Raw genomic sequence first — 16,402 nt, 5'->3', positions numbered from 1 at the left:
AATGACTAGAAGATGTGGGGCATGTAACAATGTCCATATATTTTAGAGGCTGAATTTTTGGTATTAGAGAATATTATTAAAAGTAAGGTCTATATCAGACATGGAAATTGTCAGTCAAAAAGAGTGATATATATATATATATATATATATATATATATATATATATATATATATATGGTAAAATGCTGTGAGTGCCCATCATTCTATATAGGCAAAAGCGATAGGGCATTAAAATGTCGTATATACCAACATTTATACAGCATTGCTAAGAACTGTGCTAATAATTCTTTACTAAACATGTATTATCTAGCCCTAATTGTACAGGATTTTGTTTTGCCATCACTGATCAAGTGGATATTAACCTAAGGGGTGGTGATGAAACAACACTATTGGAAGAGAAAGAGACCAAGTGGCAGTTATGATTAAATGCCATTAAACCACCTGGAATAAATGACCATATTTCCTTACTGCCTATTTAAAAACGTAAGGCTTTTTCAGACCATTAAAGTGAGTTAGATATTATTAGTATTAGATTATTTATCATAGAATTGTCTAGGTCACGTTTATTGTATGAAGTAGTTTGTGCAATAGTTTTTTAGTGTATGTAACTTTTCAGTTTGGTTAGTGTATTTTTATATACCATTGTGCTTAATTATATTGTTCAAATAAGCTGATTAATTCATTATCTAATTAATTTTGATTGGTTCTGTGTTTATAAAATGGTGAACTTCAATCTGAGCATTGTTCTGATGAAGTCTACTTTTGTAGATGAAAGCGCTTAACCAGTAAAGCTTCAAGTATATAAGCAGTCCCTTCTATCAAGGCAGCTGGTATTCAGTTTTTTATTTTTAGTGTTTGAATACAGTGTTACATTGTGTGTGTGTATTTTATTGGAAAAATGTGTCAAATTTACTCACAGCTGATTAAAATAAATGAAACCCTCAAGGAGTACATCAACTCAAATAACATAAAAGGTTGGAAAATAGAAGTAGCTTTAAACAGCTATTCAGGTGAACTGATAAAACTGAAAAAAACAGATGTCGAAATGAAGAAAAGGTTGGCTGTGTATAAGACTGCTCAGGAACAGGTGTTTCAAAAACGGTAGAATTAGAGGACAAAGCATGCAGAGTAAACCTGAGAATTTCTGCTGAATCAGAGAAACTAGAAGTAGCACACTGTATTAATTTTAAGAAATGCACAAATAAGCAACAGAATTGGTATTCTACAACATGATTTCTTAATTTAAAGGGCACACCATGTTGATGGTCCAAACCTGGCCATGAGAAAGCAGCCAAAACCTGTATTAGTAAAGATGCAACCAGAAGAAAGAATTGATCCTGACAAAACTGTGCCAGAAGTACAAAATATTAAAAACGCAAGGCAGTAGAATTTTTGTGGAAGATGATTATTCACTGTACACCAGACAGAAGAGAAGCACATTTACCCACAAATTAGAGAACCAAATGAGTTCAAAAGGCACATGCAGAGCAAGGAACCACAATAATATGCTATAGCAGAAACTGTTAGTAGAAGCAGTTTATTACTTTATAAATTAAAAGCCACACATTAAAAATAAGCGCTTTCATCCCTGCTAATTCAAAGACTTCTTCAGATAAAAAAATTCAGTAGTAAAGCACTTTTTATACAATCAAATAAATGAAATAAATTATGTCATCGACAAAATTAGGGGGCGTGGTGTTGACGACATCATTTATTTTATTTATTTGTTCAGTTTTAGTATTATCTTCTGTTTAGTCTCTTCCCATGTATCACAAGCTGCTACAGTAGAATCCTTATTCCATACACCTAAATGCTTCATCTTATCATGTTCTCATAAATATGGGTATTGTCAAACCAGTTCATGTATGGGTATATAGTTTACCTCTACAGCCATTGTTTTATAATCATTTATTTTATATTCTGAATAAACCTGAAACTATCTTAAAATGCTCCACAAAACTCAAATGCCCATTTCAGGCAAGGGCAAAATAATATCACATGAAATAAAGCTAACTTTCCTTTCCTTTTTAACGTGTTTATTGAGTTATCACTTAAAACAGAGGCAAACATAGTTTATACTTATTATACATCACACACATTATTTTACTCAGTTATTATTAAACTAACATTACATGAATCACTCAATTCCTGCCTTCCCTTAAAGCTCACTCCTACTCCAAAACATTTCTCTGCATATATGGTTCTGACTATGTCCATTATTCAAAGAAATTTGCTCCTACTCATCTCCAAAGATCCCACTTCCAATTCTTTTATCTCTGTTACAATATTCAGTATTTCAAATATATTTTGTTTGACTTTGAGTTCCATTTTCAAGTAAATGCTTTTCTGGCAGCCACCAGAATTAAACTTAACAAGATCTTACTATGTCTAGGCAATTCAGATCCTGTATCCTAGCTCAAAAAATTATTAACTTAGTTATACCCATTTGCTTCTCCTAATATTTCTGACAGAGTACTCTGTAGGTAATTTTTAAAATCTGCCAACTCATTACATTCCCAAACATATGCTACCCGTTACCTCTTTTTTTGCCCCCATCACACCTCCATTTGACATCTACCTGAGGAAAAATTCTTTGACGTCTGCTTCAGGTATAAAAGCATCTATGCAAACATTCCAAGACTTTGTTGCTTATTTAGGAGCTATACATATGTCCTTTTGTTGTTTCCTTGCAAATTGCTTATCCAATCTCTCTTTCCAACCTTTTCTAACTTCCTCTGATTTATTCCTATAGCTATTTAATTAATAACAAGTAATAAGTTATCCAGTTTTAGTAATATATAGATGTTTTTAAGCAAATGTTTTAACAAAAGTAGAAGTTCTGTAACATTAAATGGGTTTTAATTGAACTAATTAGTTAATTGGTTTATTATATAAAGCTTGTTTTATTTGTATTTAGTTGTCTAAAGAAGTCAGTGCATCGTCTCTGACGAAAGCACTTACATTAAACAGCAAAAAGCTATAAGTTTGTTTGAATTCGGTTCCTTATCTGCAAAGCCATTTTGTGTGTTCCTATAGCTATTGTGCAATATTTTACATGCCCAACTAATTATCCCTTTTCTAACAGCAATCCATTTTCTAGATTCAACTAAAAACTCTAAGAGAACAGGTCTTTTGCTTAGGATACCCAGATCTCTTTCTCTTTGCCTATACTGTGATATCAAACCCTGAATGGGAATGTAATCTCTAGCCTGCAGTCCACATGTCTTCTTAGTCTCATTCTATTACCTTTCCCTCTTAAGTTATTTGCTCCCAATACGTTTGTTCCATTTTGCCAGTTTTCTCCAGTAAATTCTAGCCCCTCTTGTATATTCTCTGTACACCTAAATGCAGTCATTGCTATTGGCAGAATCTCCTTTCTCCATTCTTGTGTTGACTTAATTTTTAGAATACTTTCCACTACTTTACGAATATAATATTTTGTATAGCTGTTATTAATCTCCTTAAGAATCTACATCCAAAATCCCATTCTGTCCTTATTTCTTGAATTTCCCCCTGCTTCAACATCATCCATTTCCACTTTGAATTATAGCTTTTTGTTTGTGTTATGTATATGAGTCTTAACTGCGTAGTAAAGCTAACCCTTTTTGATTATTATACCATTTATATCCTTGAATTTGTGAGTTACCTACTTTCTTTGACAATGGTTTTAAATATAATGCAAAAATCAAAGGGAAAAGAGAACACCCCTGCCTGATTTCACTGTTCAAACACAGCTTATCAGAAAGACACCCTCTCATCTTAATTCTTGTCTCTGACCCTTCATGTATCCTCCTTATCAACACTATTATTCTATAAGTGAACAGAAATGCCACCATTGCCCTACGTATACAATCCCAATTGGAACTACCGAATGCTTTCTCTGCATCAAGATCAATCAACAATAGCAGCATTTTCTTACACTCTGCTTCCTTCTGGATGATCATTGTTCTATTAATGTTGTCAAATATTTGCCTACCCCTATAAAACCACATTGATACATATCTACACTCTTATCAACCCCTTTGCCATTCTCTTAGTATACAAATAAACACTTTATAATCATGATTTAAAATTGAAAACAGTCTATAGACTGAAGCCAGGCTGAAGAGTTCTTATCTTCTTTCAGTAGCCACCACATATTTGTTCCAAGATGCTGGTAATGACCCTTTTTAAAAATTGTTAAACAAAGCCTTTTAGATCTTTATCACTTTCTTCCTGCCTAACTTCACAAGAATACCATCTGTTCCTAGGGCCTTTACCTGTTGATTGGTTATACATCACCATTTTATCTTATCCCTTCTTATCTTAAAAAGAAGTTATGTACTCAACATAACGTTCCATCTGAGTATGTATACTTCATTTTCTGCAACTTGTGGGTAATCGGATCCATATCGGATCCGAACCGGCAACATTTTTTCAAGCATCTGCTCCAAGCTCCGAGCTCCTCCCCTTACCCATAATCCCTCATATCTCCTACCTTCCCTCAGATCGAGTTTGCCACTATCCAAACTATCAGCAACTCAATAACATCATAAACCTAGAACAGGTCTGGGGGAAGGAGGGCGGGACGGTTGCAGAAAATGAAGTATAACTACTCAGATGGAATGTTATGGTGAGTACATAACTTCTTTATCTGATGCTCTCCCTCTAGAGATCAAATCCAACTTATAATGAGAAATAAATGTATGTGACCTTGCCCAGGTTGCTGCTGCACAGATATCATCCAGTGAAACCCTTGACCAAAAAGCAGCAGAAGTTCCCATAGATCTGGTAGAATGAGCTTTTACAGGACCCGGTGGGGACAGACCTTTATCCTTATAGACTTGCAGTATACATTGTGTAATCCATCCAGCTAAGGAGACCTTGGAAATGGCTTTGCCCAAAAAGGGTCTAGAAAAGGACACGAATAACTGGGTCAGACTTACGAAAGGGTTTAGTCTTATGTAAATAGAAACAAAGCTGTCTATGAGCATCTAGCAAATGCAGCTTATATTCACACTTGTTCTGAAAATTTGGAAAGAAAACAGGCAGATTAATCATCTGGTTAATATTTGATTCAGAGGCAACTTTCAGTAAGAAAGAAAGGTTCGTGTGGAGCAAAACCCTGTCTTTATGAAAGATCAAGTAAGGGGGCATGGCAGACAAACCCTGGATCTCAGAAACCCTTCTGGCCGAAGTAATGGCCACTAGGAAAGCTGTCTTCCAGGATAAAAATTTCATATCTACTGACGCTGCTGGTTCGAATGGGGGAGCAACCAATGCCTGCAGAATTAGGGTAAGGTCCAAAGGAGGGACTGAATCCTTAACCGGTGGGCGTAAAAGAAAAGTGCCTTTCAGGAAAGCTTTACACAGTCTCAAAGAGGCCAGAGCATTCATATTTCCGTCTACATGAAAATTAGAGATGGCTGCCAGTTGTACTTTTACCGTAGAGGAACTAGCCCCTTATTGGAAAATATTAGACAAAAACTCCAACACTGCTGGAATCGGGGCTGTAAAGGGATCTAGGTTCCTCTGAGAAGCCCAAATAGAGAAGTGTTTCCATTTGCTGCGATAAACCTTCCAAGTGGAAGCTTTGTGGGATGCCACCAAAATAGTCTTTACTGAAGGTGACAGACTGGGAGTCCTAGCAATCAGGGCAACTGGGGAAACCAAGCTGTCAGCTTGAGGATGTCCAGGTCAGTCAGACAGATGCCCGAAGCATGAGAGATGAGATCCAGGCAGGGATCCAGAATCCGAGAAGGAGTTAGAACATGAGACCAGAGGAAGGGGAAGCACACCTGACGAGGCCAGAATGGGGCAATGAGGATCACTTTGCACCCCAGTCGGCAAGCTTTCTGAAGAAACTTCGGAATGAGCATACAGTAAGCCGGGAGGCCAAGCATGGACAAGACCATCTCTGGGGGAGTCCCTAGTGAGGGGATCAGAGTGAAGAACTCGTTGCACTTCGTGTTGGAAGGAGATGCGAAGAGATCGCAGCAAGGCTGACCCCATGCAAGGAAGATCTCCTCTGCTATTTGACTGTTTCAGAGACCACTCGTATGGCATTAGAAAAGCAAAACTCAGTCTGTCCGCTAAAATGTTGGCACGCCCAGGGATGTGCATTGCAATCAGAAATTGACTGGTGGAGATCACCCACTCCCACTCTCATGGCCTCGCGACAGAGAGGGTAAGACCTGGTTCCTCCTTGTTTGTTGATGTAACAGACAACAGACATGTTGTCTGACTGACCTGCAATCATCCCCGGGGAAAGAACAGCATGAAAGGCTTGCAATGCTAAAAGCACTGCCCTCATCTGCAGAACACTGATATGCAATCTGGTCTCAGTCTGGGACCACGTGCCTTGGACCATCCTCCCCAAATAGTGCCCCCCCACCCGGGCTGGGAGATGTCCGTAGTCACTGTGGCGTGGGCTGTGGGTGTTATGAAGGGACGACCTGCCAACATTTCTGGCGATTGGAGCCACCAGAAAAGAGACATCTTGCAGGCTCTGCTGATTCTTATTGGATAGTCCATGTGGAGGTCTAACCAAGACCACTGAACTGCCAGGGTCCACTGAAGCACCTGCATGTGAAGGCATGCACAGGTAAGGATTGAGATTGCTGCGGCCATGGAGCCTAGGGCTCAGAGAACATTGCTCGCCGTTGGCATCCTGGGGCCAAGGATTACTGACACATGAGCCCGTAGGTTCTGAACCCTGTCCAGTGTGAGAACAACTTGCAATAGTAGAGTGTCCAGTTTGTGCCCCTATAAATTCCAAGGTCTGTGTCAGGTTCAAGCCGGACCTGGAGATGTTGATGGTAATCCCTACATTGACTTCAAGATGCAGGAAGAAGTCTCTGGCCATGCAAAGTAGACACCTGGTGGCAGCAGCGAAGAGCCAATCGTCTAGGCAAGGAAACACCTGAATTCCCTGAAGCCTCAGATGAGCTGCTACGACTGCCATAACCTTGTTAAACACCCTGGGGGCTGTGGTGAGACTGAAGGATAGGGCTCTGAACTGGAAATGATTGGCTCCCAGCCAGAAGCAAAGGAATCTCCTGGAGATTCTGCAAATTTTGATATGGTAGTAAGCATCCTGGAGGTCTATCGAGCACATCCAGTCGCATTCTCGGAGGTAAGGTAGAATGGACTGCAAGGTGACCATCCAGAATTTCTGCTTGGCTACAGTCAGGTTCAGGACTGACAGGTCCAAGGCCTGAGGTCCCATGTCTTTTCTGGCACTAAAAAAACCTGGAGTAAATGCCTACTCTGGACTGATCTGGGGGGACCGGTTTGATGGCCCGATTGCAAAGCAGCTTTGAAATTTCTTGCTCTGCTACCTCCCTTTGAGTGGGTGGAACATCCAGAAGGCACTTTGGTTGGACGAGTGGGGCAACGAACGGGATGGAGTAACCTCTGGATATTATTTGGAGCACTCAACGGTCCGTTGCAATGGACTCTCAAGACATTAGGTGCAATGACAATCTTCTCCAGACTGTCTCCAGAGTAGGACAGTCGGGCAACCCCTCAGGATTGCTGTGTGGGTCTGTCCGAGAAGGTCTCCCTAGACCCAAAGTCCCTCAGCCCCCCTCTGCCCCTGGGGCGGCATCTGTCTTGTCCCCCTCTGCCTCTAGGGGACGAAGTGTCCTGAGAGTCCCGGAAAAAGAGAAGATTTTCGGAACCACATCTTCTTTTGCCCTCTCTGATTCCTAGAAAAAGATCTTTGAGGGCTAGAGAAGCAGACTTCGATGGCAGACAGAGTCTTCCCGTCCTTCTCGCTCTGGACCAGAGTGTCACATACTGTCTTCCCTAACAGGGAGAAACCATCAAAGGGAGCATTTGTGAATGACACCTTGAAGGGGTCTGTGAATTGACATAGTCTGAGCCAAGCGTGTCAACTCATAGCTACGCCAGTCCCAGATGCCCTAGCTGTTCCTTCTGTGGCATGGGAAAGAAGATGCATGGACGTGTTCGAAATAGACTTTAGAGTCGCCATTTTCGCCGAGAACAGTCGCTTGTCCACTGGTGACAAAGACTCTGGGGGGCGACACAGCGAATTCCGTAGCTAGGTCTCACTGAAGTCGTATGACGTGTGCCAAATAATTCAGCGCTCATATGGAAAACATCGGTGAAGAAAAGACTCGCTTCCCAAATCAATCCATCACCCTCAACTCCTTGTCTGGAGGGTGGACTGAAAAACGTTCCTGTGCAAGTTCTCGCTTGGTGGCAGCTGCAACCACCATAGCATCCACCGGGGATCCCTTGTACCAGGCCTGTCTGTCTGTGGAAGGAGAGGGGATCCTGTCCGGGCATTTGGGTATTGGCTCTATGGTGTCAGGCTCCTTCCATGCCTGCTTGGTAATGAGATCCACTAAGGGATCTGCAGGAGGGGACACCCAAGATGTAGATGGGCCCGTGCCAAAGGCCTCCAGGAATACTGACTCATCCGTAGAGGGTTTTGGGGCTGACCAACCTCCCCTCTGGCGGAGGATTACCATGATGTCACCAAAGGAGACATCCCCGGGAGGTGATCTGGGGGAACCCTCACCTTCATCCAAGTCAGTATCTTCTGTGAGGGACTCAGGGGAGTCCATGTGCCTCCTCTTACACGAGTGCTTATGGGGACCTTCTTCAGTGGGACTCTCTAAAGAGGGTTCGTAAGTCATGGGGGGTTCCACAACGAGATCTACCTGGGGGTCCTCTAGCATGGGCTGTCCCTGGGACAAGCTGATGGGATTTGTGACCAAATCCACGGAAGCCTGGGCGGAGTGCAAGGAGATGGGCTGGGGTCTCAATCCTTGGGAGAGAACCCTCTCCACCACGTCGAAGGTCAAAGGAGAGCGCACCTCCTTAGCAACCAACAAGGAGGATGCTCTCCCCAGCTCCGCCGTGTGGATCGGGCCCGAGGCCAGGGTAAGGAACGGCTCGGATTCGACAAAGTCGGAGCCGAAGACACCTCTGTTCCCTCGGATCCGACTCCCCGTTCTCGACCCCGAGAGTTGCTCGGATCCGAACAGGTCTGATCCAAGGAACTCAAGGTAATCATTGGGGTCGAGGTTGGAGAAACCATCGGCGCTGAACCCCCAGGTCTGAGGATCTTCAGATCCATAAACCCCGAAACCGCAGGTCAGATCGAGGAAGGAGAGACTGGATGGAAGAAGGGCATAGAGGTCACCTCTCTGGCCTGAGAGGGGCCTGGCAAGACTCCCATTTGGATTAGGGTCCGAATGAACCTCTGCATCATCCTGTCAATGTCAAGCTCTAATAGACTTCGAGTCGACCGCGAGGAGGTGACCGATTCAGATCTAGCTGGTCTATGCGACAACCTCGAAGAAGGCCTCTGGTCTGAGGGCTCAGTCGGCTCTGGGAAGAACCTTGGGGAGTGGAGCCGAGGAGAGGTAGTCCTGACAACTTTAGTAGACGGGCTGGGAAAGGGCTCCTGCTCTGGAGACTGTTTGCGGTGCCTTTCCCCTCTCTTGTCCTTATCTCTCTTATTCTGTTTGTCTTTAGTTTTAGTCCCCATCTCTGAAGGCTTAGAGGGAGGTTGAGTCCCAGCCTGAGGGTGGGGGGTTGATCGGCTACTGGAGCCGAGGTCGAGGTCACCGTGTCCAAGGCAGAAACTGGTAGCAGGCCCTTAGCTACCAGCTTTGCCTTCCTTTCCTTCAATGCCCTAGGGTTGAACCCAGCACACACACTACAAGGCAAAGACAGGTGGGGAACACCCAGGCAAATAGCACACAGAGTGTGGCCATCAGCCAGAGAAAGCCTGTGGCCACACTATGTGCATTTTTTAAAGGTTGGTTTTGGCTGCTCAACCATCACCAAAAATCACTCAGCCAAAACTAACACACACACACTAAGGTCGGGTTAGGCCTACACACTACCTTTTTTTTAACAGAAAACCGACGAACAACGAAGGGGAGGAAAGGGATGAAAAAAACGACTACACACACATGCTAAATATTTTAGAAAAAGTACCACTTACTACACCCAACTCAGCACTATACAGACCATGATGCGTAAACATGAAGCAGCAAATGAGATCTGAGGGAAGGTAGGAGATGTGAGGGATTTATTATGGATAAGGGGAGGAGCTCGGAGTTTGGAGCAGATGCTTGAAAAAATGGTGCCGGCTCGGATCCGATATAGATCCGAATACCCACAGGTTGCAGATAAATTAAGTTAACTACTTCAGATCTATTAATTCTTGAGCCTCATATTCCCCTAAATTCCAAAATATTTCTCCTTGTGCAACATTTTTCGTCTGCAAGTGTGAATCCTAAACAAGGAAAAAATGCGCTATTTCTGTTTTGTAGTGATAACACTATTACATATATTAATGACTGCCATAAATCTGTCCTGGTGGTTGATGAGACAGTGCATGAAGTAGGTGCCCTCCTTCCAGTGTGGTTTAACTTTGCGTGCTCTGAGGAACATTTCTTGTGAAGCCTGAACAAGCATAAATAAAGTGGATGCCTTCTAATGCTTTTACCACATAACTAAATAGCCTGGCATGCACTGGTAGTAAAGACTTTTTTAACCAGACACAGAGAAAACATAAGCAGTCAACCATCATGATGTATAACAGCCTCAGTATGTGCCACTCATTGCTAACAGATGCTGAGTTTACTGGCACCAATCACACCTGTTTTTAGCCACTATTAGTCCAACGCATGGGACAAATAAGGACTCCTATAATGAGTGTTGTAAAACTAAAGATCTTCAATAAATAAATAATCAAACAAATAAATAATACATGTAGAAAGCAATGAGTTTCAAAATATATTAGTTCTAAACATGCAACTGATACTATTTGAAAATGATATCAAAAATTAATTTTAGGAGGCGTTTCAACTGTAGAGAGATTTTCAGCATCTTATGTGTCCAGCTTCATTAACAAAATGTACATTCAGTATTTTGTCTGCTAAGCACACATTGATTAAACAGTAGCGCAGTTCATATTTCTGTTATATAAACTGACAGACTCAGCCACGTTTATTGTCTCTTTTCTGCAGTTGTATCTCTATAACATCCAAATTACAGAAAAATTATTTTCACTTAACATGTACCTACCTTCTCCATGTACTTTGAGACCAATCGTGCTGCAAAGAGCTTGAAACTCCACTACAAGAGGGAAACATATATTATTCCAGTCAAAAAAGTGCTACACAACGTTGAACACAATTTATCAAGAAAAATATAAACATTGCTAGCAAAATACATTCATTGTTTAGCACAAGGCAAAACGCATTAAATATGGCTTTATGAAAAAAAAAACGTAATGTAATTTTTGAATTTCTGGTCTGTTTGGTGCCAAACACTATTTAAGGTACATTAGATTTTCTAAGCAGTCAAAAAACCCTTTGCATTCAGTAGAAAGGTAAGGTGAGTTTTATTTATTTATTTAACATGCCATAACATGAAGTATTGCAGGTTTACTTGTACACGATGGTCAGAACAGATAATGAATGAAAAGATTTTTTTAAGACTCACTCTTTATTAGTGTTTAACAGGAATGCAAAGTTAAAAAAGTTTTTGAACATTCATAACTATGAATCTCATAACACTGTAAGGTCATACTTCACAATTTTAAACTATTAATATGAATGCCCCTCAAATCACATATCCCTGCGTTAGCATTTTCATATTATCGACGATCCAAAAAAGAAATAGATCAGATCATTTATTCAGTATTTCACCTCCTTTTCAGTGCTCACAATGACATTCTTTTCAGTCCATTTTAACAAACAAAAATCATTACAACTTAAAATCAGTTACACACAACCTTAAGGACAAACAGCAGTGTGACGCTGTGAGTTATTGCCATTTGTGCAGGGAGAATGGGGCAGTGTAAGATATGGCTAGCATAATTGGCTGGAGTCTTGTAAATAATTTTCTGTGTTTGTACATCTTGGAAGGAGTAGTATTTGATACAGCAAACTATATGAAGCAGAAATATTACTGCTACAGTACCAGGGTAGTTTATGTTGCCCAGTGTCAGTCTTGCCCTGAATTATATATAGGCAAAACAGAAAGATCTTTAAAGATGAGACTATACCAACATATGTATGACATTGGGAAGAAAAATTTGAACAATGCCCTGTTTAAACATATCAAAAACAATGGGCAGGATTCACGAAGCCTCCGTGTAAGAGTTACAAGGCTTACACGGAGGCTGCTTGATTGAAAAACAGCAAGATGTAGTCGATGCCAATAAGGAGATGAAAGCAGACCCAAAATTGTAGAATATATTCTTATAGTATTCGAACAACTCAACGAAAGGCCACCACACGTACTTTGCAGCAAACACTTCTTTATTGACCTAGGTTTCGTCCTTACGAACTTCTTCAGAATACATACTACTGTTTCAACTCTATATATTTATACTATGTCACATATTGAATAATTACTTGATTGATGTCTTTAATTTACAACAATAAACTTTTTAAAAAGGAAATGGCTTTGTTGAAAACATTGTATATCAATGAAAAACATTATCCATTTTTAACTCATGTACATATACTCTAATAAAATTGTATGCACATATACACTTTAAAAACTTCTAATTAAATGTACATTTAATCAAATATTTTTACATAAAATAAATATAAATATACTATGCTATTATATATACATATGTTAAACCCTTTGTTGTATGTAACATGTGCAATATATTTGTAGTATATTACTATTTGAATAATACATGTACATATCTCACTCATCCAACTATGACATATATATTGTTAAATATTTAATATATATATATCAATTCTTTATAATGTATTGTGAATGAAATAATTAATATAAGATGGTAATGTAATATAAGTGTTACCATGAATACAACCAATTTGAACTAATATATTTTAATAATGTAGGTAATGTAAATTTCTTTACCATTATAAGTATTATATAATACAAATATTATATGTTACATTCTATGTAACAATTTTGTATGCAATCCAATTTATTATAAACCACACTTTCAAATGTATCATCAATTGTAAAATGATGTATTATATTCAATTTGTATATATATATATATATATATATATATGTTGACAATCTTATAAAATTTAAAAATAAAAAATAATAAAAAATATTAAAAAATATACATACATGTACAATGAACATATATAGATGTACATAATTTCATGTGATATTATAATTGATGCCTTATCTTATTTGTTGTATATTCTATTCAATTTCAATAATGGCATAATAGTCATGTATTCATTTATTCCTGGAGGTATACATGAATTCAGGTAAATCTGCCATTTTAATTCCTCCATATCCAAATGGTACATAGTTATCTTTCCTTGTGGATCCTGTTTGATTTGATTAATAACCATAAATTTAAATTTATGGTCATTATATTCTATAATATGTCTTGCTAAGGCATTGCTATTTTTGTGATGCTGTATATCCAATAAATGTTCCTTAATCCGCTCTCTAAACTTCCTTTTTGTTTTTCCGACATAAAAGGCTTTACACAGCTGACATAAAGCTATATATACTACATTTTTTGTTAAACAATTATAATGTCCATGTATCCTAATATTACAACCATTAATCATTATTTCTGTACCTGAATAATATATATGACTACATGTGCTACATGTTCCACATTTGAAATTTCCTTCTCTTCCGTTTTTATGTTGTTCAATTTTTCCTTTATTTTCTAGTATATTTTTAAGAGATGGACTCTTTTTATATACAAATTTTATTGGTCCATAAAAGAATTGTCTCCCAATTTTATCATTAACAAAGAAGTCCCAATTTTTCTTTATTATATTTTCTATTTCTTTAGAACAATCATCAAAATTAATAATATACAATGGAATATTGTTATAACAATCCTTCTCTAGTGTACCTTTACTGCCCAATGTTAGTCTATTCAATGAGCCGGTTTTTAATATTGCTGTATAAATCCCATTTTCTCTTTTATTTTTTACTTCATTGAATATTTTAACACAGAATTGTTCTGGATATCCTCTATTCATAAATAATTGCATAATGTAATTTAATTCTTCTATAAAGTCCTGCTCTTCACTTACCATTCTGGCTGCCCTGACCATCTGCCCTTTAATAATGGCTTTTTTCTGATGGCCAGGGTGCCAGCTATCAAAATGCAAGTACGCATTAGAAAAAGTGAGCTTTCTATGTATTTGTGTTTTTAAGATGTTCACTTCCTTGTCATATATTATATCCACATCCAAATAATTGATTTTATCATCATGGACATTATATGTGAATCTTAAAAATTTTACTGTAGTATTAATATATTCCAAAAAGTTTTCCAACATATTTTTATCTTGATCCCATATGATAAATATATCATCCAAATATCTGGTATACATAACAAGATGTTTACAAAAATCTGTTTCAAACAAATAATTATGTTCCCAGTAACTCATTATTAAATTTGCATACATGGGGGCACATAGTGCCCCCATGGCTACTCCATTTACTTGTTGGTAATGACTTCCTTCAAAGTATATATAATTGTTGTTTAGCACAATTTCCATCAAATTTATTAAAGTATTGATTTGTTCTTGTTCGTAAAGATGTGTCTCAAACAATTGTTCTTCTAGCCATATAAGGCCGATATCATGAGGAATTGTGGTAAATAAGTTTACAACATCTATTGTCACAAAAGTATATTCATTTTTCATAACTATTTTATTTAGTCTACTCAAAAAATCCCATGAATCTGTGGTTATGTAACTAAAACATTTCATGCTTTCCTTGAAAAAATGATCCAAATAATGACTTATATTGCATGTTACACTTCTATTCCCATCTACAATAGGTCGAAATTCCAAATTATTGAGGCCTTTATGTATTTTTGGTATTCCAAAGATACCACTGATTACTGGATGTTCATTTCGTAAAAATTCATGTTCTTTTTCAGTGATATCCCCTTGGTATAACATGTCATCCAACATCCCTTCTATTCTTCTGAAGGCTATATTTACTTGATTTTTACTTATTTCTACATATGTATCACTCAATAACATGTTAGTCATATAGGAACTATAATCATTGTAGTCCAGTATGACTATACCATTACCTTTGTCTGGCCTCATAATTCTTAATTGTGAGTCATTTTTAATATCTTTAAGTAATTTTCCTTCTGTTTTTGTCATATTGAAATGTTTATTTTGCTTGTATTTCTTATAAAATGTTCTTACATCATATTCACTTCTCCTTTCAAAGTTCGCTATTTCATCATTCATGGGTGGATTGAATAAACTAGGTTTTGTAAACATCTTGTCTTGCCTGCTTTGATATTCGACTTTATTGTTGAAATACACTTTTAAATTAAGTTTCCGTGAAAATAACTTTAAATCAAGTATAGATTCTACCATGTTACCTTTTTTGCATGGAACATAATTGAACCCTTTAGAGAATAAGTCAGCGTGTTCCACTGTAATATTCTTTGAGGAATAATTATACACTTTGAAATCTTGTTTTGTATTCATTATTATATGTGGATTACATAAAAAAAGATGATCATTAACATCAGACACTGTGTCTATATTGGAATATACTTCTGTATTTATATCTTGTGATTGCATACAATTGTCATTATAATCTGTATAATGGTCTGGATTACAATCTATATAAAAATTAACTACATTACTATAATCTTCTGCATGTTCAAATATTAACTTATCAACACTTACACTTCCCCCATTATTTATTCCATTACTGAACCCATCTTCAATATACTGATATATACTTAATTCTAATAACACATTGTCATTCATGTTGTCATCACCATTTTGATTCCCTTCTGTTATTAGATTATTGTTATTATTCGTTTCATATATACTAATGTTGTCATTTGTTACATTCACTACAGGTTTCAATACACTAGAAGAAGTCGTCAGTGAATTACAAATATCTACATGCTCAAGACATTCAATATTTAAGTCTAGGCGGGGCTTACCCACTTTGATGTTGTAATTGTCCAACTCATACAGTTGTAAAATATCATTAGGTCCAAAAGGACAGAAAGATCTTTAAAGATGAGACTATACCAACATATGTATGACATTGGGAAGAAAAATTTGAACAATGCCCTGTTTAAACATATCAAAAACAATGGGCAGGATTCACGAAGCCTCCGTGTAAGAGTTACAAGGCTTACACGGAGGCTGCATTTAAACGGTGTGGCGTCAGCATGCCATGCATATGCATGAGGGTATGCTGAATCACACCTAAGGTTAACACGGTCCGTGTAAGACAGTAGGGGGCATGTCCGTAGGGCGAGCCCTGCAAACGGACACACCCCCAGAAGAGTAAAAGTCCCGAAAGTAAACCCCCATGACAGAGTCCGTGTAAATGTGAATAAACACAACACAACACATGCCCCCACAGACTATGAACATAAAATGTAAAAATTAACATGTTATATATT

At 38.2% G+C, this 16,402-nt stretch overlaps 1 protein-coding gene across 3 annotated transcripts in view; it reads right to left on the bottom strand.

Moving 5' to 3' along the window:
• The window catches only part of FBN1 (fibrillin 1), a 4,097,759-nt gene that overhangs the window by 2,430,568 nt on the left and 1,650,789 nt on the right, over positions 1-16,402 (bottom strand). For all 3 annotated transcript variants that reach the window (XM_044077620.1, XM_044077621.1, XM_044077622.1), the window contains exon 18: positions 11,053-11,103. In XM_044077620.1, the coding sequence (XP_043933555.1) occupies positions 11,053-11,103 (51 nt within the window). The remainder of the gene's footprint in view (positions 1-11,052; positions 11,104-16,402) is intronic.

Source organism: Protopterus annectens, chromosome 7.part0, assembly GCF_019279795.1.
Source record: "Protopterus annectens isolate FY-2018-M chromosome 7.part0, PAN1.0, whole genome shotgun sequence".
In the NCBI taxonomy this organism is placed as follows: Eukaryota; Metazoa; Chordata; order Ceratodontiformes; family Protopteridae; genus Protopterus; species Protopterus annectens.
This window is presented reverse-complemented; position numbering and strand designations above follow the sequence as displayed.